At 42.7% G+C, this 27,618-nt stretch overlaps 1 protein-coding gene across 2 annotated transcripts in view; it reads left to right on the forward strand.

Moving 5' to 3' along the window:
* The window catches only part of PAQR8 (progestin and adipoQ receptor family member 8), a 40,977-nt gene that overhangs the window by 1,057 nt on the left and 12,302 nt on the right, over positions 1-27,618 (forward strand). The window contains exon 2 of one of the 2 annotated variants that reach the window (XM_004771878.3): positions 23,268-23,405. The exons of the other annotated variant lie outside the window; for it this stretch is intronic. Within the exon in view, the coding sequence (XP_004771935.1) occupies positions 23,355-23,405 (51 nt within the window). The 5' untranslated portion in view covers positions 23,268-23,354. The remainder of the gene's footprint in view (positions 1-23,267; positions 23,406-27,618) is intronic. 2 annotated transcript variants of the gene reach the window in all.

The following is a 27,618-nucleotide window of genomic DNA, read 5'->3' on the forward strand; positions in this document are numbered from 1 at the left end:
ACGGGGGCAGATCCGCGGGCCCGGACGGGGTTTTTAATGCTTCGCCTATTTCTAAGCTGGGTTAGAAGTGATTTTGCCCCGGGACCTATTGAGAACAGTCTGGGCTTAAAAGAGTAAAAAGAGTGAGATTGCAAATGTGCGGAGAAGCTCTACCTGTGTGTGTACCTTAGACACAACTCATAATAAAGGTGTATTTAATTCTTAGACCCACTTGTGTTACTTGCTCCCCACTCTCCTATACAGTGAGGAGCTGTTTCTGAGTAAAAACTGGAGGAAAATCAGCAAGAGGAGGGGCGTGCACGCACGCTCACACGGACACACACCACCCACAAAGGCACTGCATTCCACAGCCGAGTAAACAGGAGAACTAGTGTACAGTTTTGGTTTGTGTTGGTATGGACTTCCTTTACTGAAGTTAATAGGAAGTTGCCTGCATGGAAGGTGGACGGCCTTTGACTACCCTCTTAAGATATTCACAGCCGGTACCCACCCCTCTGCTGCTACACCCTTGACCAGGTCCCTGGCAGGACACTAGTTTGCTTCGTGCCTCAGTGAATGAGTAGCCAAATGCATGTCTAAAGATAAACAAATGACCAGTTCATTTTCTGTTTTTTTTGTTTGTTTTTTGTTTTTGCCCCTATTGTTTATTTTGGGTATCCAGCTCCCTTCAACTAGTTAAATAATATGACATTGTATATTAACTTATCCATATGGTTAATTTTGTATGGTAATTAGTTTAATTATTCCATATAAGTTAATTTAGGACTACCCGGGGTTCCAGGAATCCTACTGAGTGGATTTCTCCCCTGGAAGTTTCCTGGGCTTTGAAGGGCAGGGGAAGAGAGATGATCCCCACTCCTTTCCTTCTCTGCTGTAGATATAGGTCGGTATTCTGACACACACACTGAGATTTAAGCTTCCTGGGAGGACCAAGAACTATTTTGGCATCTAGCTTATTTTGGGCCTCTTTTTTTTTTTTTTTTCCTTCATGAAAAGGAAATCTCTTCAATAATTATTGCAAATTAACGAAAACAGATTTATTCATTTTGCAAGTATCATTTCAGGACATGCTTTTGTTTCATTAAGGGGGTGGTCAGAACTTTGCACTAAAATCTGCATTATCATTATTGCACAGCATATTTATTTACTTAGCCACAGCTAGCTGATTCTTTCAATTCTTTATCCAAATGTTAAAATAAATATGTCTGTATTTATACATTCAAATGAGTATTTCTCCCCTTCAGAAGACTCATCTTGGCACGCTGTGGACTGATTTTAGTGATGCTGTCATTGCTGAGCATAATTTTGGAGCTCCTGCCTTGGAGTTACCTTCAGAGTTTGTAACACATTTATTGAATTGCCTCTGTGATGGCAAACCTCCCTCAGTTGGGAAACAGCCAAATACCAAGTGGGATCAACTCTGGTTTTTGAGGTGAGGAATTGAGGTTGTAATAGGAAGTATGCCCATTAAAGTAATGAAAGTCCTCTTGAAGGACTGGCAGTTTTAAGAGGGGCATCAAGTACAGATATGCAAATGTGTTTAGGACTGGAAAGTAATTGCTTTGAAGTACAGCCCTTATTTGGGTGAATGTGCTCTCCTGTGCATGTAAAAAAGTTGGTTCCATCATCTGTTGTTATACCTCATGGCCTACTGGGCTGGAGAAAATAAGCCTTTCTTCTCTCTTTCAAGGTACTGTTTCCCAGGCAGATTCCATCACTGTGCATTTTTATAGAAGACAAAACAAACAGAAAGATTTGTTTTCTCACCAAAAAAAGGTACCCAGGAAATCACCTACCCTACATATAGTTAATGCCTGGTACTTGAGTTTTTATGTGAAAGATCTCTATAGAAGGAAGGGGAAGAGAGTGAGTTCTGCAAACGTGTTTCAGTTTTGGGATTCCATGGCATACAGTGTGAAAAATTAACATATCCTTTTTCCATTTTTTCCCCTAAATTACCAATTTTTTTTAAGGTTATATAACATGAGCTTCATATACCCAGAGCTTGGATCTTGATCTAGCTGTGATCTTGGGCAAGTGATTTCATCTCTTTCAGACTCAGTTTTCTTACCTTAAAATGAAGATGCTAATGAGTGTGCCCCCCACGAGGTTGCGATGAGATTTCTGCATGTAAAACACTGAATCCAGTGTCTGACACAAGTGCTCCAAAGAGTCTAGCTATTCTTGTTATTAATACTGTTTATTGATAGTATTTTTTCGGCGAGGGGATTTTATTTATTTATTTGACAGAGACACAGCGAGAGAGGGCATACAAGCTGGGGGAGTAGGAGAGGGAGAAGTAGGCTTCCCACTGAGCAGGAAGCCGGATATGGGACTGAATCCCAGAACCCTGGGATCATGACCTGAGCCTAAGGCAGATGCATAATGACTGAGCCATCCAGGTGTCCCTGTTTATTAATAGTTTTATATTAAAATACCTTTGAAGGGGTACCTGGGTGGCTCAGTGGGTTAAAGCCTCTGCCTTTGGCTCAGGTCATGATCCCAGGGTCCTGGGATTGAGCCCCACATCGGGCTCTCTGCTCAGCAGGGAGCCTGCTTCCTCCTCTCTGCCTGCCTCACTGCCTACTTGTGATCTCTGTCTGTCAAATAAATAAATAAAATCTGTTAAAAAATAAATAAATAAAATACCTTTGAAGCCATGTATGAATTTACTATTTCCAAGATAATGATATTTCCTCTGCTGAGCTTTGCAAATGAATACGTGAATGGGAACATTTTGTTTTTACTCTCCTAGCTTCTCAGGAATTTTTGAAGTGACCTTAAAAAGCAGCTATTGCTAGCTGTTTTATTTTGAATTTAGTTTTTTTTTTTAATGAACATTCTTATTTTTATTGTATATTAGGTATAACAGTTTGATGAAAATCTAAAGGAAAAAACTTTAAAACTCCTATAATTTTTTTCCTTGATCAGTCAAATACTATTCTAATATAATAGCTACCGTTCTCTTGGCATGTACTGAAAAGGATGATTCTGGTGCACGTTTGTTTTACTTAAACTCGAATTTCGATCTGCTTTGTTAAATGAAGAATGACTTGGCACTAAGCTCTCGGCTCTTTCATAAATATTGACATTAACTTTTTTTCCGATTCTATGATTTTTGTTGTAATACAAATTAGTGAGATGTAAAATGTGCAAAAAGAATTTTACCTTAGTTTTAATCAATCAAATAGCTAGGGGTTGCTGTGAAATAGATGTTTGGTAAAATGTTTAGTGAGTTCTCTGTTTTAGGCAGGTGTGTGCAGGAGACAGGTAGAAGCAGACTTGTCCTCCACAAGAGTTCACATAAGGTGCTCCCTTAGGACTATGCAGTGGCAAAAGTTTTTTCTTCTCATGGCTTATGGGACTAAGGAGTCGTGTGGATTTCACTACCTGTTATTTTCCCTCAATTTCTTGGAGAAGACTAAATATATGGATCTCTTAATAGTGTTCATATTTTTGAGGTAGATTAGCTCTTGGAATGAGCTCCTGCTATGCAGTCATATGCCGTGAAAGGAGATAATGCCTATAAAAATACTAAGTGAGTTGTGATATATAACTATAGCATAAGGTGGTATTACTGTTATACAGGACTTTCCTAGCATATTCTGATTTTCACCTCCACAGTAGTGTTTGGTTCCAACTCTCTCTTCTAAGTAATTGTTAATGTACCTATAAAGTACCAGGAAACAAGACAGCCTGGTGATGGTTTAGACTAGAGTAGTAATCCCCTCCTCTGCTCCCCACATCCGATAATGTCTGGAAACATTTTTTATTATGACAGCTGGAGAGGAGAGGGATGTTAAGGCATGTAATGGGCAGAGGCCAGAGATGCTCCTAAGCATAATGTAATGCCAAGGACAGCTTCCTAAACAAAGAATGACCAACTGAAATGTCAGTAGTTCTGAGAAACTCTGGACTGGAGCATGGGATCTGGAGTGGGCATCAACCTGCGTTAGCATCCTGGCATATCCCTGGGTAATTTCCTTAAACCTTAGATTTTGTATAACTAGTGCCTGAAGAGATATTGTGGAATTAAATGAGATAATGTATAGAAATGCTCGGTAAATTATAACTTTTACTATTATGTCTGGTTAGTAAATCCAGGACTAGGCTTCAAACGGACAGCTTTGGTCATTTAACTCATTGTAGACAGAACCAATCCAGGCCCTGATCCCATCCATCTGTGTCTGAGAGTAGGGCAGTGACAGGGTAGGGCAGAGACACCTCGGGCCCCCAGGGTTCCTTCTGCATTCTGGCCCAGGCTCTGCCCTGGTTCTGCTAGGTAGCCAAGTATAGGCTGAAGATGACTCCAGCCAGGTGAACAGAACAGTCAATCCCCCCACACTTCTCTGGTGTAGAGGAATCATGAGCTGTGTGGGTGGAGGCCCTTACGGTTTCATCTAGACCATCTCATCTAGGCTAACCTGGGAAGGAGATAGCCAGGCTGGGAAGCTCCTTCCAACTGAGCTAATCTCCAGGATCTCCTCAGGCCCTTGTCTGTGTCAGGGTCAGAGCTTTCTCTGCTGTGTTAACAGGCTATCAGCAAGGTCTGGCAGTTTCCCTTTTTCTTTTTCTTAGCCCCTCCTACTCCAGCAACTTCTTTAGGGATCCCTTTACTTTTTAATTTAAAGAAAGGTCCAGATCCACTTCAGTTTTTTACTCTGCATGGGGTTACCAGCCATCTGGGAGAAGATAGGAGACCTCCCATAAAACCCAGGCTCTGCTTTGATCTTCCTGTCTTTCTGTGTTTACCTTTTTTTGCACTGGAGCCACTCAGTGAGTAATCCACTCAGGGTAAGCCACAGAATTTCAGCATGGTGGGGGTGGGGCAGCCATTCTGGGGGCAGAGAGTGTTTAGCAGACCAGGATGTAAATATCACAGTGGGTTTTTTTTTTTTTTTTTGGCTGTGAACTAGAAACTGGGGCACTCTTAAGAATGCTGATGCCTCAGCCCCACCACAAAACCATTGATTCAGAATTTTTTTTAAGATTATTTATTTGATAGAGATTGACACGGTGAGAGAGGGAACACAAGCTGGGGAAGTGTGAGAGGGAGAAGCAGGCTTCCCTCTAAGCAGGGAGCCTCATGCAGGGCTCCATCCCAGGACCCTGGGATCATGACCTGAGCTGAAGGCAGACGCCCAAACTGAGCCACCCAGGCACCCCTGCTTCCAAATTTTAATGGGTAGGGTGCAGGCATCAGATTTTTTTTTTTTTTTTAAGATTTTATTTATTTATTTGACAGAGAGAAATCACAAGTAGATGGAGAGGCAGGCAGAGAGAGAGAGGGAAGCAGGCTCCCGGCCGATCAGAGAGCCCGATGCGGGACTCGATCCCAGGACTCTGAGATCATGACCTGAGCCGAAGGCAGCGGCTCAACCCACTGAGCCACCCAGGCGCCCCAGGCATCAGATTTTTAAAATTACTCTGATGCCTAGTGAGAATTGAAATTTAGGACCATGCCTTGTGAAATTAATGACCTGCATTAAGAGGAAGGAAGGAAGAAAGGAGAAAGGAAGGAGGAAGGAAGGAAGGAAGGAATGGAGGGAGACTGATTACTTTGTAAACAAAGTAACGTAAGAATTATTTTGCTAAGTTTTTGTTTTAGTGATCACTGTGTGCCTGGTTTGCAATAAAATGCATTTCTTTTAATGCATTGCAGTCAAAGAGTTTGAAAAACATTGTTTTAGAGCTTTAGAGGTATTTAATTAATATCGACAAATTCACCTCTTTCCACATTCCTTTGAGCATCTGCTGGACAGATTTCGAAGTGCTTTTATTTTCCTCATCAAATACAACTTGCATTCATCCTCTGGAGGCCTAGAGAACAGATATCATCATACTGATTTAAAAAAATTTTTTTTTACAGATGACGGGAACTTGGGGTTGGTGAGGGTAAGGCATTTGTCAAAGTCACAATGAGACAGTGTCAAAAACAGGGACTCAAACAGGGGTTTCTGATGACTGCTACACGGCTCGGTCCACCACATCTTTCTGCTTCTTCTGATTAGCAGACCCTACAAGAAAGAATTACAACTAGAGCATGAGTCTGGCTTCAGCGTTGTAAAAATAATAACTGTTGATCGAGCACTTGTTAGTGTCGGGGAAGTGTGTGTCAACTTCATTTAATTCTCAGGACAATCCTGTGAGATAGGAACTATGATGAGCCCCATTGTACAGATGAGGAGACAGGCTGTGACTTGCCCAAGAAGCGGAGCTGGGCCCACATTCTTTATGGGAGCTCTTTATTGCCCCAGTACTGGTTTGTTGCCATTTCTCTAACATCTAGATTCCTGCATCTAGGAGACAGTTTAAATAACAGGGAAATGGCCTTATGTCTTAATATGCTCCGGTTGCCATAACAAAATGCCACAGGCTAGGTGGCTTAAACAACAGAAGTGTATTTCTCACATTTCTGGAGACTAGGAAGTTCAAGATCAAGGTGCCAATAGATTCAGTTCTTGGTGAGGGCCACTTTCCTGGTTTACAGATGGCTGCCTTCTTGTGTCTTCCCATGGCAGAGGAGGGTGGAGGGGACAGAAGGGAGGGCAACAGAGCAAGAGCTCTTTTCCTCTTCTTAAAAGGACACTCCTCTCATCATGGAGACCCAGTGGTAATGATCTCATCTATACCTACTTACTTCTCAAAGGCCCCACGTTCAAATATCAAGTCATCACAGGAGAGGTTAGGGCTTCAACATAAGAATTTAGATAATGGGGGCACCCGGGTGGCTCAGTGGGTTAAGCCTCTGCCTCCTGCTCAGGTCATGATCTCGATTCTGGGATCGAGCCCCGAATTGGGCTCTATGCTCAGCAGGGAGCCTGCTTCCCTCTCTCTCTCTGCCTGCCTCTCTACCTACTTGTGATCTCTGTCTGTCAAATAAATAAACTCTTTTAAATAAATAAATAAATAATTTAAGTTAGGGCTTCAAAACAAACTCTCAGTCTAGGTCTTGTAGCTTCCACTCAGCTTTCCTGTTGTATGTGGCTAGAAGGCCTTCTCTGCTGCCTGATCTACTTTATGCTTCCTTATTCAGGCTGTTTATGATGCTCCGTGCCATGAATTGCTGAAATACATGATGGGGCTTTGGTAGTCCTGCCTGAGAAGGAACCTGAACACTAACGCTGCGGAGTGAGATCTTGATGGATTTCTCAGTGGTGTGGGAACAAAAAGATACCTTGTTCATGCATGCCCTCATTCATTCATTCGTTCATCAGATATTACAGACTCATTCATTCATTCACTTGTCAAATATTATGGAGGATACGGCTCGCAGGTAAGTTTTAGAGATGACAATCCCTTTTAAAAATTGGGGGAAGTATTTATCATGGTTTTCTAATACCTGTACACAGGGCTAAAATGGCCAGACCAAAGCAAAGTTCAGGCCAAGGGTAAATAGGAGGGGGCTAGTTGGTTATCTACTGACAAGTTTAGAGTAGAAGAATTAGACTTCACGTTCTCCCACATGATGTTCAGAAACCACACTTCCGCAGAAGTGGTGAACCTCTGCTCTCTGTCGTAAATCAACTGGGTTGGATGATCAGGTTGAGTTAAGCCTGGGGCTTAAGGAAAACCTACCTGCATGTCTGGGAGGGGACAAGCTTCCAAGCCATCTAGATAGTCAGTAAACTATTAATATTTTCTATGTGAAGAGATTTCAATACTATATCAGAATAGTATTTGTTGAATGAATGAATTAATAATAATTATGATGAATGTTAATGTAAAACAGAGGTAATGGGAGACTTCAAAATTTTGAGAGAAGTACACCCAGAGAAGTACCAAAGGGAGAGAGTTCATCCTCCAGGCTGAGCTGACATTTTAACTTTAACCAATTCCCAGTTCCTAGGATTTGAAGATCAAAGCAAAGGTTACTGATTTTTAAAGTTACTGTTGGCCTTGAGAGGTAGCTAGCATTAAGGGCCATGACATTTATCCTTCTAGGGTGATGCAGTCCAAGATTAAGAAAAGCAAAGAAGAAAACATGTTTCTATTCTCAAGGAATTAAGAGTTTGTTGCTTTTCATCAGTAGCTTGAAACTCTGCATTTGCTTTATCCTTGACACCTGCTCTTTAGGTCTAAGAGAATACCCAAGAGGTTAAGGTAAGTCCGTAGGTGGGAAACCAGAGGAGGGCTATACCTACCCCAACCAATTAGAGATGGAATTAAAACATACGTGCTTTGCTAAATATGGTTTATAGATCATACTTCTGTGAGATATAAACCCTTTTTTGGTGAAAACCACCCTCTTTTAGACTCTGCAGGGGATTGGTAAAGAACTTTTTAAAAATGGATGAAAAAGGGAGGATGATGTAAAATCATTGTTGAAGTATAATGGCTCTTGAATTAGAAAATTTATATTCTCTGTGGTATACTTAAGTCTGTCCAAAGAACTCATTCCAAGAGTTCCATCTTAGCTTTTTTATTCCCGGACTTAAGCAAAATAAAGGCACTGGTGTTATTCTCTTGAGCTGCCAGGAACCCTGAACACTTCAGAATGTGGAATTAGTTTCACGCATATGCTGAGTTTGGAACTGGCTGCAGTACTAGAATGTCACCCACCCAGGTTCAGGTAAAGCTGCAGGAATGTCATTGAAACTGGGCAGCATCTCAGGTAGAAACTGACTTAGCAGGCCTTGGCTTGGTGAAGGGTTCAGGTTCATTCATGAGCGCTGTAGGTGTCTCTTGGGTTCTGTGGCCTTTTTTTCTTTCCCTTCCTTAAAGCATTCTTTTTTTTTTTTAAAGATTTTATTTATTTATTTGGCAGACAGAGATCACATGTGTAGGCAGAGAGAGAGAGGTGATGTGGGGCTCGATCCCAGAACCCTGGGATCATGACCTGAGCCGAAGGCAGAGGCTTTAACCAACTGAGCCACCCAGGCGCCCCTCCTTAAAGCATTCTGAATGATGACTTGTTTATGGCTTAAGTCTCTGGATGGAATGCCACCTTGTGAGTTGCAGCTGTCAGGGTCCTTGACACCTTTCAGTCTCAGTTAAGATGGTAATATTTTAGATCTCTGCAGCTGGAGGGTCATTCTGATAGAGGAGCCCTTGGAAGGATGAGGGAGAAAAAGGAAACAGACGTTCTTGTGGGGAGTAGGTGGAATCATGCCTGAGCAGCAGAGGTGGGATTCAAATTGGAAATATGTCAGTTCATGTGTGGGGATTTTTTTTGACTGCGCAGTAAGTGCCTAACGCTGTCCAAGTTACTTTGAGGGATTCAGGAGAAACATAAAGCAGGCTTCTGCTTAAGGAGCTTACACTGCATTTGGAACATCAATTTTTTCTCTTATGAAGAAGAAAGGAAACTTTGAACTGCTTATAGTTATGGGCAGGGCTGTAAAGCACTGGTAGGGAAGGGGGTTCCACTCGGTTTAGCAGAGGTCAGTCACCATGATCTCTTAAAGTCAGCATAATTCAGGAGAAAAAACCCGAGTGAGATCTGGAAGGGGGTATCATTTAGGTCAAGAGGTGGGTATTTCTAATGGGAGAAACAGCTTAAGCAATAGCACAGGGGCAACAATCGGAATGGTACCTGTATGTGGTGCACATAAGGCCCCAACGAAATCACTTTCTTCTGCTTCATTTTTCCTCCCCTCACATGACACTGCTTCCTATCCTACGAGCTTAGCTACATGCTTAGCTATTTACACTCTGTCTTCTGCACTGGGTCCCAGTGGTCAGCCGTGTGAGGAATACATAGGGCAGGATTGCAGACCTAGATGCCTTTTTGTTGCTGGGTGTTTGGAGAGAGGAAAATATTTTTCAAGGGCCTAGTCCATGCTTGGCACTCGTTCAACAGTGTTGTTAGAGATACAGACGTGATCAAGACCCTTGCTTTCAGGTAACATCTATTCTCTCTGGGTGGGGGAGACAGACAATAAACAAATAAATCAGGAAATACATACTTTGAGGTAGTGAAAAATGTTTTGAAGAAAAATAACTCAGGATAAGGGGAAAGAGCATGCTGGTTTTAGGTAAGATTAAGAATAAGATAAAGATTTCCAATTGGCTCTAAACTTCCCAGAGAAGCCTAGCTTGCCACTACTGATCGTTACTGAAGTCTTTGCTGATGGGATTCTGGCTTTATCATTTGTAGTCATCTCATCCATTGACTCTCCACCATATACATATATAGGGTGGACACTCAGCAGGCATTTCACAGTAGTAATAGGAATGGCCTGCTAGACTTGAATTGGACCACATTTTTCTCCTTTTTAACCTTTTGTAATTTTTTTTTTTTAAAAGATATGGTCACAAAATATGGAAGGAGAAGAGGGAATCACACAGGCGAGGACATGTAGGTATTGGTGACAGAAACATAGTTACCTATACATCAGGAGATTGAAGGCAGCTGCATTAAAATTTTATCAAATGAAAGAGAAAATATTAAACTATAATTATGTGGTTTCAGTATGTCTTATGGCCTGGGGGAACCACTGGGTCTAAACATGAACCAAATTCCCAAGGAGGTAATAACAGTACACCCATGCATACACACAAGGATAGAGAGACCTCACGTAGCTCCTAGGAACTGAGGAATTACCATGTGCCAGGCATTGTGCAATGTAGTTTATTTACGTTATCTCTAATCCCTAACACAGCCCTGGAAGGAAGATGATCCCAGTTTACAAAGGACAAGACAAAGATGAAATAGCTAGCCCAAGGCCATTACAGTTAGTGTCAGAGCTGGCTGATTCCTTGTTTGTGAGAAGGCATGGAGCGGATGAGTGTGAGTTAAGTAAGGACTCCCTTAGGTTGGTGAAAATCCAGGGTGGATTTTTCTGTCCATCCAGCTCATTGCCCTATCTAGGGGATTCCAGGAGTTGGGAGTTTCTGAAACTGACTCTGAAAGTATACATGCAGTTTCCTGAACCTATTGGAGGCACAGACTGGTGGCAGGGGCTGGGAGGTGGGGGAGGGGGCATTTTTTCATTATCTCCTGTGCCTGCAAAACTGCATATATGTGTGCTGCTCAGGCCATTAAAGCTGGGAAGTGCTTTGCTTTGGACTGTGATGGCGACTCAGTTTGGAGCCAATCACCAGTTCATCAAAAGCTGACTCAGACCCTGACTTGTGTCTAACTAAAAGATGAGGGATAATGAATACTTATTGGACTTGGTTGATTTAGTAAACTTTCAAAACATAGAGATTGAATAATAATTAATTTAAAACAGGTTTGATGGTGAAAAGGCTAGGCAGTAACGGATGAGTTGACGATGAAGTACCGGGCTTGTCTGGCTTCCCCCTCCCCCACTGCTGGCCCCAGGACCCATCTGGGTCTCTAGACAGGTAGGCTGCTATCCTCATGCCCCTTTGACCTAGCAAGTGTGCCGTCAAGACCCTGTCTGATCTCTAACATTACATTTATTGAGCACATCATATTGTGTGCTAGCAGCTTTATACATATTATCTTCTTTTTCTCTCTCAAACTTCCTTTTATAGAACTATTTCAAAAAGATGGAGGGTGCACAGAACAGTATCATAAACCCCCATGTACCCATCCCCTGACATCAACAAATACAAACTTATGGCCAACTTCTTCATAAATATACCTGACCTCCAAATGATTTTTTAAACGAAATTTTTTTTAAAGATTTTATTTATTTATCAGAGAGGGGTGGGAGAGAGCGAGCACAGGCAGACAGAATGGCAGGCAGAGGCAGAGGGAGAAGCAGGCTCCCTGCCGAGCAAGGCCCGATGTGGGACTCGATCCCAGGACCCTGGGATCATGACCTGAGCCGAAGGCAGCTGCTTAACCAACTGAGCCACCCAGGCGTCCCATGACCTCCAAATGATTTTGAAGCAAATCCCAGAATTCATATTATTATTTGTGAGTATTTTAGTATGCATTTCTAAAAGATAAGGACTCTTTTATTAAAATTCTTAAAAATTCACAACAACCCTATTTATTAGTCAGGTGCTATTGTATCCTTATAGATGAAGACAATGAGACACAAGGAGATTACATTACTTGCCCAAGGTCACGCAATTTGTAAGCTTCGATGGTACAAGTTGCCTAACTCCAGAGCCTGTCCTGTTAACCCCATGTTAGGGGTTTGCCGCTAGGCCTCTCTGCTGTAGCTAATCCTACACAACAACCAGATCTGGTGGAAGAACAGAAATCCAGGAATGTGACTATGATTTCTGTCAATTCCATCCCCTGACCAGTGCAGCAATTTGAGTCTCTTTAGGTGCAGAGGGACAGAATGTCTCTGAAAGGCTTGGAATTGTCTCCATGAATGACATGACCAGCCTGAAACATTAGTGGATTCTGTCTGGTCAGCAAACCTGGTAAATAAAGCACCATTGCCATAGTATTTGAGATGTTGGGGAAACCCAGAAGAGAAAGAACTTGATGGAAACTATGACAGTCAGTGGCCCATGGCTGCCAGGGGAAGTAAAAGGTTTCTTTGAAAATGAATTTCCCTTTGGTTTTCTTTCTTGGCATAGGGAATCAGTCTTCCCACAGAGGCTTTTCAGTTTGTTTCTAGCACAGCTAATTGTGTTTATTTGTCTCCAGAATCACATGCCTGCCTCCTCTCCCTTGCCTTTTCTTAAGGTCTCTTGCCTGCTCTCTACTACAGTTACTGCCAAAAATGTTCTCCTCACCTGGGAGCCAGTTGGCTGACAACACAGAGTAGATGTTGGGAGGCCAATTGTGTTTCTCCAGAGGGCTAACTTGGCTTCTGGCATCCAAGCCCACCTCAGGGGAGACGGAGAGAGATTTTAAGCTGCCTACGAAAGGAACCATGTCTTTTGCCTTGTCTGTACCCACTTGATCCATCAGTGTTAAGAGCAGAGCAGAAAGCAAGTAAATATTATTGACTGAGTGAAGAAGAGAGCTTTTCTGGTTCAAGTTCAAGAAATTGATTCTCCATTTTTCCTATCAAAACAAGCATCGCATTGACTTTTCTGCTTAATATTTTTCCTTTGTCTTTGGGATCACTGACATTTACTTGACTCTCAAACCTTTGTCTTTTTTTCTTCGTCCTTCCCCATGCAGTCCTATCACAGAAGCCACATAACTGCTGGAGGACTACTCAGCTCCTACTGAACAAGAACTTAGAAATTCCACCTTTGGGGGCACCTGAGTGGCTCAGTTGGTTGAGCATTCACTCAGGGTTTCAGCTCAGGTCATGATCTCAGGTTTGGCTCTTAGTGTGGGATCTGCCTGAGATTCTTCATCTCTCTCTCTCTCTCTCTCAAATAAATAAAAATATTTAAAAAATTAAAAGTAGGGCACCTGGATGGCTCAGCCTCAGGTCATAATCCCAAAATCCTGGGATCGAGCCCCACATCAGGCTCCCTGCTCAGCAAGGAGTCTGCTTCTCCCTCTGCCTTTCACCCCACTCATGCTCTCTCTCCCTTGCTCTTGTAAACAAACAAACAAACAAACAAATTCCACTTTTGGCTCTCTCTGGGACATGTCAGCAAGGACTTCGCCTGGGGTCCCTTTCAGGGAGCATGGATTTTCTTAAATATTTATTGTCGTGAATATCTCAAAGTAGATTTTTATGATTGCTTTGACCTCTACTTTTTTAAAAAGTCAAGTGGGGAAAACAGTGGACTGCAAGTCTTTTAGCTCCGTATTGTAGAATCAACTCAGGAATGGCAAATACATGGCTCTGTGCCATGGCTCCCTCCTGAGCCTGGTGACCCTCAATCAAGAGCTGTGGCAGTAAGTCAGTCACAGAAGCTTTCCCTCTGAGTTCGGCTCACGCCTAGAATGCCTCTCAGCACAGGACTCTAGGAAGCCCTTACCAAAAAGGTTGGCACTAGGGCTGAAATCTATTTGCTGTTTCCCAAGTAAATGGTCTTTAAAGCTCTCCCCACACTAAAATCCCTTGAGCCTTTCTGCCTACGGTCACATTAGGTCCTTAACAGCTAGGGACGAGCTCTCCTCTTTCAGCCAGAATTAGATCAAAGGTCGGGAGTAGGGAGACGTTACTACCATCTGGAAAACAGATGATAGAGGAAAATGTTTTAATTGTTGATGGTTGGTGGAGGATTTAGAGGCGGTGACTGTGCCTTTTCAACCCATAGTAGGTTTGTGTGGATTTACATAGCACAAACCCATAGTGGATTAGATTTGTAGATTGTTAGTTCGTCAGTAAGACAAATTAAAGTCATTCTTTTCATGGGAGAAATGGAATGCTTAATGCTCAAAGGAAATAGAAAGGAAATGGCAGCCCAGATCCCGTCTTTAGGAGTTCCTAATCTGAGGGGACGCCTCAGGGCATCTGCCTTCGGCTTGGGTCATGATCCTGGAATCCTGGGATCGAGTCCCACGTGAGACTCCCTGCTCCACAAGGAGTCTGCTTCTCTTTCTGTCCCTCACCCCACTTAAGCTCTGTCTCTCCCAGCCTCTCTGTCTCTCTCAAATAAATAAATAAAATGTTAAAAAAAAAAGAAAAGAAAAAGGTGTTCCTAATCTGGTCTACCAGTTGTATTAAGCTGAATTTAGATTCAGTGTAGTTGAATGAGAAGTAAAAACAAGAAGCTTAGTGCTTAATTGTAATGAATTTACTCTCCACTGACTGACAGTTCTTTTTACTTTTGAAGAAATTTGGAGGTTGTTAAGTTAATGCGTGTGAAGCAACAGGACTTCCTTGACAGAAGGTTTTAAGTACTCAATACCATATTATAGATGATAAATATAGACTGTAGGAATAACCTGGGCCAGTCTATAGTCACCAGAAAAAATTACCGTCTGATTAACTGTGTGGACAGAGGCTGTGAGGGCTGCTCCAGGCCTGGTCATCTCTCAGAAGACTGACAGATCTTGACAGAAGATGCCAGGCTGCCCTCTGGGTGGTCAAGATCAGGCTGTGTTCTCAAGTGTGGTTTTCTCTTGCTGTTTTAATAGACAGTACATTCTTTTGCAAGCAAAAGTCAAACCAAAGCTCTTTCTGGAATGCTCTGATTTACTAGCAAGGACCTGCAGAGGCCCTTTTCCATTTCAGAAGTCTCAACTGGATATGGGGGCTGGGGGAAAAGGGCGGGAAAGGGAAAACCCACATAGGTCAACAAAGCGTTAGTTTGGCAAGTATTTTTTATTTTATTTTATTTTATTTTTAAAATATTTTTATTTATTTATTTGACACAGAGAGAGAGATCACAAGCAGGCAGAGAGGCAGGCAGAGAGAGAGGGGGGAAGCAGGCTCCCTGCTGTGCAGAGAGCCTGATGGGGGGCTCAATCCCAGGACCCTGGGATCATGACCTGAGCCGAAGGCAGAGGCTTTAACCCACTGAGCCACCCATGTGCCCCAGGCCAAGTATTTTAAAGGTATTTTTAAAAGCCCTGCTTCCTACTTTTATTTAGCAATGCTTATCTGAAAAACAATCAATCACACTTCAGCTGAAATCACTTCTGGTTAACAGCATTCTTTACCTTCTCCATCCTTTGGGATGTTGTAAAAAAAAAAAAAAGGAGGGGGGCAAAAACATCATTTGCCGCTGTTATTTGGGAATGTGTGAAGGAGGTGGATTCTCTGGTGGGGATGAGTAGTTGGTGAGGCTGAAATAGCGAGCCGGGGAATAACTGCAACTTTTCAGTAGATACTACCGTCCTTTGTGGAAGCGAGCCCTGGGGTGGTGGAAATGGAACTCCAAGTTCTGACCTTGAGTTTTCTGGTAACAATCAGTGCTTGTCTCCTCCCAAGACCGTATGATCTGTGCAACTCGCCTGAATAGCTTCTGGCTGGTACTGCGTCAGTTTGTTTTCTAAAGGCGCTCTTGGGATGCTAAAGTGCATCCTTTTGGGTTAAAATCATCTGATCTAAAAGCATCTCATTTGAATGTTAAATGGATGATGCACTTAATGTAGGCTGTTACACATGAAATCGGCTTAAAACTTGGAAGTGACACTTTCTGGACCTGCAGGCATCTTGTCTTAGGCTTATAATTACATTCATTTTTATTTTTTTTTTTAACTTTAATTCAGAAACCTCAAATTGTTGGCCTTTATTATTCTCGGTTTACAGATGGCACCATTGGTGCCAGAAGGATTGTGGTTTATTTTTAAGTACGTGACTCATTTAATTTGAGTAGGGTTTGGGCCTTCTGCCTTCCAGCTCCCATGGCCTCCAAGATCAATACAACCTCAAAGTAGAAAAAAAGTTGTCCATTTTTAATAGTGTTTATATAATGGACATGCCTTGTTTACATAAATGACAATGAAGTCTTCAGTTAAGCTAATTGTTACTGACACATTCCGCTTTGGGGAAAAAAAATCAAAAGAGGACGATAAAGTCCTATTAAAACTTTTATTTAAGAGGGATGCCTGGGTGGCTTAGATGGTTAAGCATATGACTTGGGCTCAGGTCATGATCCCAGGGTCCTGGGATCAAGCTCCGAATCAGGCTCTGCTCAGCTGGGACCCTGTTTCTCCCTTTGCCTGCCACTGCTTGTGGTCACTTTCTCTCTCTATCTCTCTGAAAATAAATAAAATCTTAAAAAAAAAAAAAAAAGAACTTTTATTTAAGAGCAACTTCCTAGTAAGGCTCTAGGCTCACCATAGATAACTGTCCACAATCTTTCTGATGATTGGTACCTCTATTACCCAAGCTGCTTAATGATCAGTGATATCCGGAAGGAGCTGAAGGACTTGTACAGTTCTGAATTAATATACATTATTTTCACTTACACATGTAGGAGAGTGAGCTAATACATTTTAGAATGATTTTTCAATAAATGAGCTTGAGACAGCATTTCCTGAATAGTGTAGAAGTTCAGGGCATAGGCTCTGGAGCAATACTAGCTGGGTACGAATTCTGGCTCTGCCACTTCCCAGCTGTGTGGTCCCTTCTTTTGGACAAGAGACGTGACCTGTTGCCTCATCTGTACTTCATGTCATAGAGTTGTGAGTAATAAATAAGTTAGTAACATGCAAAGAACTTAGAAGTGTTCCTTGCGTAGTGTAAGAGCTCAATATATGTTAGTCATTAGAATAGTTATTATTGGCAACTGGATAAAGGGGGGAGGACCAGGTTAGGCTGGGGGAAAATACATATCTCTGGTTTCTGGGAGCCATTTACTGAGATTGGTACAAGGAGCATGGGACAGAAGCAAGGTCAGTGGAGGAAGAGGCTCTGTTCTGTTGTGTTCATTTTGAGGTACTGTGTTACAAATGAGCAGAGATCTCGAATGGACATCGATAATAAATGGGCATGCCCGATAAGAACTAAATTTTCTGTGTACTACAGATTCTCTCCTTGGTTTTCTTACGGATTTCTTGTGCGCTCTCCAAAAACACGGAATTCCAGGTGCTTTAGGATTTCCATCTGAACAATATTGAACATAATAATGGCACATAGTAGACACTCAGCAAATATTTGTTCAAAGAATAATTGCTTTCATATGATGCTAAGTAGCTTGCCTAAAGGTAATGTGTGGATGGGGGTGAATGGATAGATACACAGGTAAACAGAGAGAGAGTGCCAGATTGAGATTTTGACATAGAAACAAGGAAGTTAAAGACCAGTATACGGTCAGTGTGTCTTTCACCAATTCATTTATTCATTCTTACAGTGTATATATACTGAGCCCTTACTATATGCCAAGTCCTATTTTCGGTACAGGGATACATCAGTGAACAAAACAGGCAAAGATCCCTCTGCTAATGGAGTTTATATTCTGGGCTAGCAGCAGGGCCAGGAAGGACAGACAATAAACATAATAAATAAAAATAATATATTAACAACATACCCATTAAGATGGCTACCAAAAAATTCCAACAGAACAGCTAGATAGTAACAAGTGTTGCCCGAGATGCTGAAGAATTGGAGCCCTTGTGCAGTACTGGTGGGATTTTAAAATAGTGCAAGCAGTATGGAAAACAGTATGGCAGGTCCTCAAAAAATTAAAAAAGAGAATTGCCGGGGCACCTGGGTGGCTTAGTCAGTTAAGCATCTGACTCTTTCTTTTTTTTTTTTTTTAAGATTTTATTTATTTTGACAGACAGAAATCACAGGGAGGCAGAGAGGCAGAGAGAGAGGAAAGGAAGCAGGCTCCCCGCTGAGCAGAGAGCCCGATGTGGGGCTCGATCCCCAGACCCCGGGATCATGACCTGAACCGAAGGCAGAGGCTTTAACCCACTGAGCCACCCAGGTGCCCCAAGCATCTGACTCTTGATCTTGGCTTAGGTCATGATCTCAGGGTCGTGAGCTCAAGACCCATGTCGGGCTCAACACTCAGTGCGGAATCTGCTTGAGATTCTCTCTCTCCTTCTCCCTCGGACCCTCCCCTCCCTCTCAAATAAATAAATCTTTAAAAAAATAGAACATCCAATGATGGAGCAATTGCCCTTCTGAGTGTATAGTAATCCCCCCCCTTCTCTGTAGGGGCTATGTTCCAAGACCCCTAGTAGATGCCTGAAACTGCAGAGAGTACTGAATTCTCTATCTGTCCCATACATACATACTTACCATAATGTTTAACATAAGTCAGGCAAAGTGAGAGACTAACAGTAATAACTAATAATAAAATAGAACAATTATACCAATGTACCATAACAAAGATACGCAAATGTGTTCTGTCTCAAAATACCTTGTTGTGCCCTACTCCGCCCTCTTGTGATGTAAGTAGCTAACATTCCCACGGGAAGAGAGGAAGGGAGGGGAATGACACAGGTGCTATGACCTAGTGTTAGGCTCCTGTTGACCTCCTGAGGATGAGGATCACCTGCTTCTGAACCACACTTGACTGCGGGAAGCTGAGATGGCAGAAAGCAAGACTGCGGATAAGGGGGACTACTCTCTACTCCTGTGAACTGAAAGCAGGGTCTCGAGGAGATGGTTGCACACCCATGTTCATAGCCGCGTTACTCACACTAGCCAAAAGGTGGACGGACCCAAATGTCTATGGACAGATGAGTGGATGACCAAAGTACAGTGTATACATACAATGACATATATTCAGTTTTAAAAAGGAAGGACAGGTGGCACCTGGGTGGCTCAATGGGTTAAAGCCTCTGCCTTCGGCTCAGGTCATGATCCCAGGGTACTGGGACCGAGCCCTGCATCGGGCTCTCTGCTGGGGGGAGCCTGCTTCCCTTCCTCTCTCTGCCTGCCTCTCTGCCCACTTATGATCTCTCTCTCTCTCTGTCAAATAAATAAATAAAATCTTAAAATAAATAAATAAAAGAAAAGGAAGGACATTCTGACACATGCTACAACATGGATGAATCCAAGGGACCGCATGCCAGGTGAAATAAGCCAGTCACAAAAAGACGAGCGCTGCCTGCTCCCATTTATCTGAGGTACCGGAGTAGCCAAAGGCATAGAGACAGAAAGTAGTAGTAGTAGGGTTTCTGCCTGGGGCTGGAGGAAGGGGGCAGGAGAGTTGCTGTTGAATGGCTACAGAGTTTCAGTTTCACAAGATGAAAAGAGTTCTGGATATTGGTTGTATGATGACATGAATGTACTTAATACACCTAGAAAGGGTTAAGATGGAAAATTTCATTAGGTATATTTTACCGCAATCAAAAAAAAAAAAAAAAAAAACCCATGGGAAAGGAAGTAATGTATGAAGGCACGAAGTGAAAAGTACCACAGAAAACAAGAAGTAGAGCAGAGGAAGGGGCCCCAGAGGGCTGGGGAGGGTGCAAGTGATAGGAAGTCCGTAGGGTGGTGGGGACGGCTCCTTGAGAAGGGGCGATCTGGGCGAGGACTGGAGGAATTGTTGGTGTCTTGGCGGCTGTTACAGTCGGAGTCTCCATCGTCCAGGGCCCCCAGGTGGTGTGCGGCTGGCTATGCCAAGGCAAAGACCAAATGGTGTGTGGCTGTAGAGTTTATGTTGGCAGGCAGCTGACGCAGAAACCGTGACCATGGGCATTTCAACTCAATTGGAAAAACAATCCAGGCACTCAGGTGGCGCTTGCACAGATCATAATCAGATGTCACCTGAGACTTGAGGTCATGTTACAGTAAAGAGAAATGGTTGTTCTCATCCTTGGCCCTTCCTAAAACCAAACTCCAAAACCTAGAAGCAGAAAGTCTGATTTCCTAGTGCCTCGTAAGTTTGCTTGTCCTTGTTTAGCCCATTTCCAACATGAGTTTTAAGCTACTCCATAGGACTAGGATTTTCAGGGCTTCAGCTGACCTTTCTATCAACCCTTAACTGGAGCAGGCGTGGGGGTGGGGGAACAGCTTCTTTTAGTTACTGTCTCTCTGGTAGGTCATATTGCTTGGAATGGTGAGTGCTTATAAAAATCCTGTGACCTGGACATGTTCTATTACTAATTTATGAGGCATGTATAAACAAGTGTCAACTTGACATCATTTAAGCCAGTACTTTGTACTGAGGAGTAAAATGGAAAGCGGTTTGCAGCATTGGGTTCTTGAACTGATTTTTCCACATCTCATCTGTGAACCTTATCCATGTCTAGTATCATGGGAATGTATCTCTGCTCTGGAGTCAGGAGGAAGTCCCTCACCACGCCCCCATTGCCACACCACTGAACTTGGAGGGGAGATGAGCATCTGTGGGTGGACAGGCACATCGCCTCTCCACAATCCTGTCCCTGGTCAAGGTTTCTGAAGCTACACGGGCAGCCACTGGCAACACACACTCTGTGTCTCTCTCTGCAGGCTAGAGTGATAGAGTGATTGCGGAGGTCTAGGGACTATTAGGGACTAGGTAGAAGGAGAAATGGATTCCCTCTTAAGTCCTGCCTACAGTGGTGGCGCTAAGCATTGTTTGACTGATTTGTCACATGCTTACCTGCTCAATGTTTGATATCTTTTACATCTGAATATGTTTGCTTTGCTCTTAACACATAGGCACCGCCTGTAGTCATTTAGCCCCAGGAAGTTACCAAGTTCAAGGTATCCCATTTACCTCCAACATATAGTGTTGATGGTAGTAATGGGCTTCTCTTTACCCTCATGGTGAAATGATAAAGAGAATGCTGCAGCCATTAGGTGTCTATTGCTGTCATGAGAGCTGTCATTAGAAGGTGATAGCAGTGCTTGGTAGCAAAGGAAGGAAAGCTCAGTGGCTTCTACAGACATTCCCTGTGGATCTGCCCTGGGAATCTGGGCGTCTATCTGCACGCGGCTCTAAGTGGGGGTGGGGTGGGGAGAGATTTGAGTGCCATATGACATAGTACTTGCCCATAAGAAAGTCAGGGGCTGTACCCAAACAACTGCAGGACAAAGTTATATGCGATGATGTGATGGTGTCTTTCAAGAGATACACACTGAAAGCTGCAGGACAATGGATGGACGATACTGCTTGGACTGGGTGAATAGGAAGGCGTGGAAGACTCGGCATGTGGGAGGTGCCTTTGGGGATAGATGAAATTTCCCGAGCTAGAGATAGATAGATATCACTAAAGAAGTGTGAAGTTTCCTGAGCTAGAGATAGGTAAAGGGAACAGCCTGGGCAAAGATCTGAAGAGGAATCCGCTTCAAAGGGATATACGGAAGAAGACATGTAGGAACTACACTCCAGCCTTGTCTGTCACAGCAAATAACTGGCAACAACCTGTGTGGCTATCCACGGGAGGGTGGACAAAGGAATTACTCAGAAAATACTGATCAGAGAAAATGAATCAACTAGAGAATCATGTCACGATTAATGTGGAAAAACACAAAACATATTAAAGAAGGGAGGCTGCAGGATGTTAGGTACAAAGTTTACATAAAGATTAAAAATATTCAAAACAGTATATATTCTTTATGGATATTTAATTTCATGATTTTTTATATCATTACTTTAGTTATATAATTTTATAGTGTCATAATATGAAAATATTGGAATGAAAAACACCAAATTCAGTGCATAGAGACTGTCAGTGGGAGGGAAGGATGGAATGGGTGGACACAGAAGGTTAAGTCTCAGTTGTGGCTGTTTTATACACACACACACACACACATACTATACACATATATAGACTCATACATAAACAGACTCATGTATACACACACATAAATGCATATTTTAAAATTATGTGTGTATACACACACATAAATGCATATTTTAAAATCTGAAGTTAAGGGTTGACCAACAATTGTTTATTATCCTACAAACTAGTCTGTGTACTTGCAGTATTTCATAATTTCAAAATGAAAGAGAAAGTCTCAGGGCACGCTTAGGTATAGCAAATGGCACAGATCAGCGGTTGGCAAGCTTTAACATGACCCTTAGTAACAAGCAGATTTTATTTTAGGAACCACGAGTTGCATGACAGACTTACCCTTTATATGTGAGGTGCACCCTGACCTGTTCTGTTCTGTTTACTTCATTTTGTTCCACATGAAGTGAAGCAGGGGGTGATGTCTGAAGATGCAGATTAGGGTCAGGGCAGAGAAGACCTTGACTGCCAGCCTCAGGAATGTGATCTGTCTTTGGCAGAGAGGAGAAGGCTACCAGTGGTTTTGGGGCATGTTATCAGCCAAACTTTAGTCAAGTCGGATAAGATGGAACTTGGGCCAGAGATTAGAGAGAGCAAGCTCAGTTGTGAAGTTATCACCATAGTAACACTAGGATAGTATATGGGCTTACAGGGGAATGAAAAGAAGGAATCGGTTTTGGATATACAGCAACTTAATTAAAAAAAAAAAAAGTTTTGAGGAAAAGGAGAAAGTCCAGTTTGATTTCCAGGCTAGGTGATTGGGAGATTGGTCACACTAGTCACAAAACTCAGTACATCGTAGTTGGTTTTAAACACAGTGCTTAGTGTGGTTCATCCGGAGGTATATTGTGAAGCCTTGGTGGAGGTTAAAAGGCATGGGTTCAGAATGGTCTCAGTGTTTCATGAGTGTGTCTCTAGCAGCACACAGTAGCTGGCAAGGAAAGAGAGAAATTGGTAGGGCTATGCAGAATGACCCAGAGAAAGGGTGAAGGGTGAAGGGTGCCGGCCAAGGTAGAAATGAAATCAGCTGTCCATGGGGCCAAATGAGGTGGGTGGGCTAAGAGAGAAGAAGGGTTGGGGGACCAGAGGTTTGGAAGAGCCCAGCATGTTAGAGGGTAAGGAGTGACTCAGGTGGACATTGGGAGTATATAGTAAGGAAGGAAGAGCGTCAAATCTGAGATCTTGGAGCTAACGCCATCCTGAGTGATAAATAGTCACTACCTTGGTAGACCTTGCAGGCTAGGCAGGTGGGCAATTGTCATGTGATGGAGAGGAAAACTGAAGCTATGGGACAGTTTACAGTTACTGATCTGAACTTTTCAGACTTTTCAAACAGAAGCTCCTCAATGGAATGACTGATTTTTAACCAGACCAGCTACTAATCATGAATTATTACTCCAAATTGTAGAAAAGGTCACACTGGGAAGTGGAGAGAGGTCTTCACGGGTACCCTTCAGAGGGTCCTCCTGAGAAGTCCTAGGAGAGGAGGCTCTGGATGCCACACCCAGGATGTCACAGGGAGCCACGATTCCTCGTCTGTCATCAGGTCAGAGGCACACAGGCATTCACTTCTCATCCAGCTCTTCTTTTTCCACTCATGCTTGAGGGACTTTCTTTTTCTGAGACACGGGTAGCTGGCTCTGGGGTCACAGAACTTAGAAGCGGCGGGGTCTGCTCATACTTCAAGGGCCGATTTGGTTCAGGGCTTTGAATAGATCACTTAAGTGCTTTGCACCTGTTATCCTCACAATCAAGTAACAGAAACTAAAATAAATAAATAAATAAAATTAATGTCTTGAATAACATCCTTGTGCAACTTAATGAGTTTCATGCTTTAATGTAAGGGAAGACATGTGTACACCCAGTTACAACATAATGCTAAGGGGGAATAACAGGACATGATTAGTTCTGCTAAGTTGCACAGAAGAGTTTATATCTGAGCCAGAATGTGGCTTTGCCAGGCATAGAGAGGGGCACAGTTAACCCTGGTGAAGTGTGTGGCTTGCTCAGGGAACCAGGACAGTCTGTTCTGACTTCTATGCACCAAGGATCAAAAAAACTAGGTCTCCTAATCTGCGAACTCCTGCTCCAATGTTATTTTATTTTACCCTTCTTTCTGCCTGGCCTCTCTCTATATTGAATTTTGGCTCGGGCATTTTTGGGCACAAAAGTACCAATGGTAAGACGAAATAGACCACAAGTGAGCTGGTGACTGGAAATCAGTTAACAGTTTAAACACCATTATGGATACCTACCACATAGATGAACCACACCCAAATAAATAGCATCCAACTCAAATGTTGTTTCCTTTTGAGAAATAACTCCCATTTTCATTATCAAAGATCTCACTGGTTTTACCTTTAAAAGCAAAGAGGGCCAAAGGGGAATCTTATTTCACTTTGTCTTAAACAATTATCTTTTGACACATTCTGGGGCACCTTTACTCTGATAGTTGCTGATAGGAGAGAGAAAGGATGAGTAAGTCAGTGTCCAAGGAGGTGCAACCCAATACACAGGGGACACAAGGCTTCTTACACAGTAGTGAAACGGAGCTTGTATCTCGATGTTCTGCTTACCAAACGTGTGGAATAGGCAGGTGAGTGTTCAGGGAGAAAAGAAATCAGGGTGGCCTGGAGAAGGCTTCGTGGTCAATGCAGAATTGAATTAAGGCCTTGAGGACATGTAAAGAGAAACTGAGAATTGAAGTGACTTGCTTGATTCATGGGAGCAAATAAAAAGTCCAGGCCTTGGGACTACCAAGAGAGTGGACTGTGTTAGTGGCAAAAGGGTTAACTTTTCATTGCTAGGGAAAGGGCTTTCCTTACATCCTGCTCCAAACTGGGCTTAATTTGTTATCAGATTCTTCTGCTATGGAAAGTACATTTCCCAGACTGATTTCCTGCCAGTGGAGTGTGCAGTGCTCTTCAAGGTTCACCTGGGTTGGCCCCAGTCCCAGCAGGACTGCGGGTGGGTGACGAAGCTTCCTGCAGGCGAGAGGCTGCGTTACTGTGCCAGCCCGCACCTAAGGAGGCCGGTAGTTACACTCTTACAGAAAGTCTGGGGGGACTCCTGTCCCTAGGCATCAATTAGCAGGCGGTTCAGACATCAGCGCTTACCTCTGCCCAAACAAGAAGTCTCTGAAGAGAAGCGAACCTCACACCCAGCTAACCTGTTGATTGACTTTGGACTGTTCAGTGTGTTCTAAACTGTTCCCAGCTCCCCTCAATCGTCCCACTGGAATGAAACACAGATACCATCTATTGCCTGTGGAAGGTGTGTTCTGTCTGTAATGATGCATTTGGAAAACAGTACCTGTTCAAGTGAGATGACCTGAGATGTGGGAAGTATAGGAAGTAATGAGGAAAATGCAGGAATCCTGGCCAGAGGGTTCCAGCTGGAGAGAGAAAGGCACTAGGAGGAAATAAGCTCTGTTCAGATTCCCCAGAGCACAGCGGCAAGTTAATGTTGTCTTTTCTTTCTCCAATCAATATTATGGGGATGCACAGAGGAAGAGATCCAGAGCTGGAAGGGTCACTGAGCCCAGAAGTTGACATGTGTTTCTGGCAATCTGTAGCACACAGGAGCATCTCACTTTTTTCTCGGGCAGGGTTCAGCCATGTCAGGTTCCCATGTGGTCAGGGACTGACTGGTATGAAGGCCATGTGGGTTTGTGTGCAGTGATTACCTCTTTAGACAATATTGCTTATGTTGCCTTTCCCCATCTAAGAGAACATGATTGCCACTTTAATGGTAGATGTTAATATATTTATTTTTCCCTTTCTAAGCCCCCATGAGCATTAGCTTACATTATGGCAAGTATAAATAGGTTGCTTCCAATAATAATTTTATTAGTATGGAATCTTAACTAGTCGAACTCAAAATCCATAGAATAATGCAAATAAGTATATATTTCTTTATAATCCTGGGGTGATTTTTGTGTGGGGGTGAGGGAGAGTCTTAAAATCCATTGTACTCTTTAATGATGTTTTACCAAGTTTTACATTCTTATGTCAAATATTCTTATTTGTAGAATAGCAATAACTATTTTTCCAATTACAAAAGTAGTAAATGTACATTGTTAAAAAGTACTGTAATAGGGGGCACCTGAGTGGCTCAGTGGTTTAAGCCTCTGCCTTCAGTTAGGGTCATGATCTCAGGGTCCTGGGATCGAGTCCCATATGGGGCTCTCTGCTCGGTGGGGAGCCTGCCTACCTCTCTCTGCCTACCTCTCTGCCTACTTGTGATCTCTGTCAAATAAATCAAATCTTAAAAAAAAAAAAAGTACTGTAATGCGGGGTACCTGGTGGCTCAGTTGGTTAAACATCCGACTCTTTGATTTCGGCTCAGGTTATGATCTCAGGGCCTGGGATTGGGTCTGGCGTCAGGCTCTGCACGCAGCATGGTGTTGGCTTGAGGATTTCTCTCTCCCTCTGCCCTTCTCCACCCATGCATGCACGTCTGCATTCTCTTTCTCTCAAAAATAAGTCTTTTAAAGAAAAAAGAGTACCATAATGATAGTATCTACCCTAGAAGAAAAGTAGAATTCTCCATAAGCCCACCACTTAACAATGTTCTGTATTACTGTTTTGATTATATGCAATCTCATACTTATTCTGTGCTATATGTATATGTTTACAAAAGTAGGACATATTCTTTTTAATTTGCTTCTTCCTTGTCACAATGTCTTTCATTCATTGTATTCAGCAAATGTATTCAGCATTGTATTCAGCAAATCCCTGCTGAGTACCTACTATGTGCAAATCAGTCCCTGTTCTAAGTGCAGGGGAGACTACATGAAAAAAAAAAACAAGGAAAAACATATTTCACATTCATCTTTCTAAAAACAATAAATGTTAAATATCTACATAATTATTTTAATAGGTCCATAGTATTCTATTGCATAGATTTATCAGAATTTATGAAATCAGATCTCCCATTTTTGGATATTGAGATATTACTTACGATTGTTAGGTTTTCTTAAATATGGACAGAATATGCATTAACCCTTTGTGAATCCGAATTCATGTCAAATTTATCTCTGCTAATAACAGGATTCTGCTGGTAGTGCCACTCTTTAAAATGATTTTATAAACATTTTTATGTTATCTGGCAGATGTGGCTATAAAGATCCATGTGGGCCCAGCAGCCTCTTGCTTGAAGGATGCTTAGAGATCCTGGAGGTGTTTGAGGCTGTTTACAGCTTCACATCTGTCTCCGTTAGGCCAAAGGCTGCTCAGAGCAAGTTTCCAGTTCTTATAAGTGGACCCTAAGTTGGCATTTTGACTGTTGTTTCTTCCCAGCCCTTTATAGTTATGCAGTGACGTGTAACGCTGGCCTTCTTTGGATTCTGGAAGCATTTCTTCTGCTCTCTTTGATGGAAATTGCTGCTCTTTTGTTCTCTGTCCAACAACCAGCAGGCCACCTTCCTGCCATCTGTGTGAGCCCCCCACACAGTGACATGAGGTGATGTCATAGAATCTGTTTGTTGGTAGTTTTAGCACACTGCTTGATCTTCCATACAAAGCAAAACAGCCCCGATGAACTGCAGAATTTTACAGAAAATTGCAGGATTTTACAGAAAATGCAGAAGATTACAGAATTTTACAACCCCATTTTGTGGACAATGACACCAAGGATAGAAAGGTTGCATGATTTGTGTAAACTCCCATAGTTAGTGGTAGAGCTGGAACAGGATGTTGGAATTTCTTTCTTTCTTTCTTTCTTTCATTTGAGAGAGAAAGAGAGAGCACATGCACGAG

This window comes from Mustela putorius, unplaced genomic scaffold (assembly GCF_011764305.1).
Source record: "Mustela putorius furo isolate JIRA1106 unplaced genomic scaffold, ASM1176430v1.1 tig00003983_pilon_pilon_pilon, whole genome shotgun sequence".
Lineage (NCBI taxonomy): Eukaryota > Metazoa > Chordata > Mammalia > Carnivora > Mustelidae > Mustela > Mustela putorius.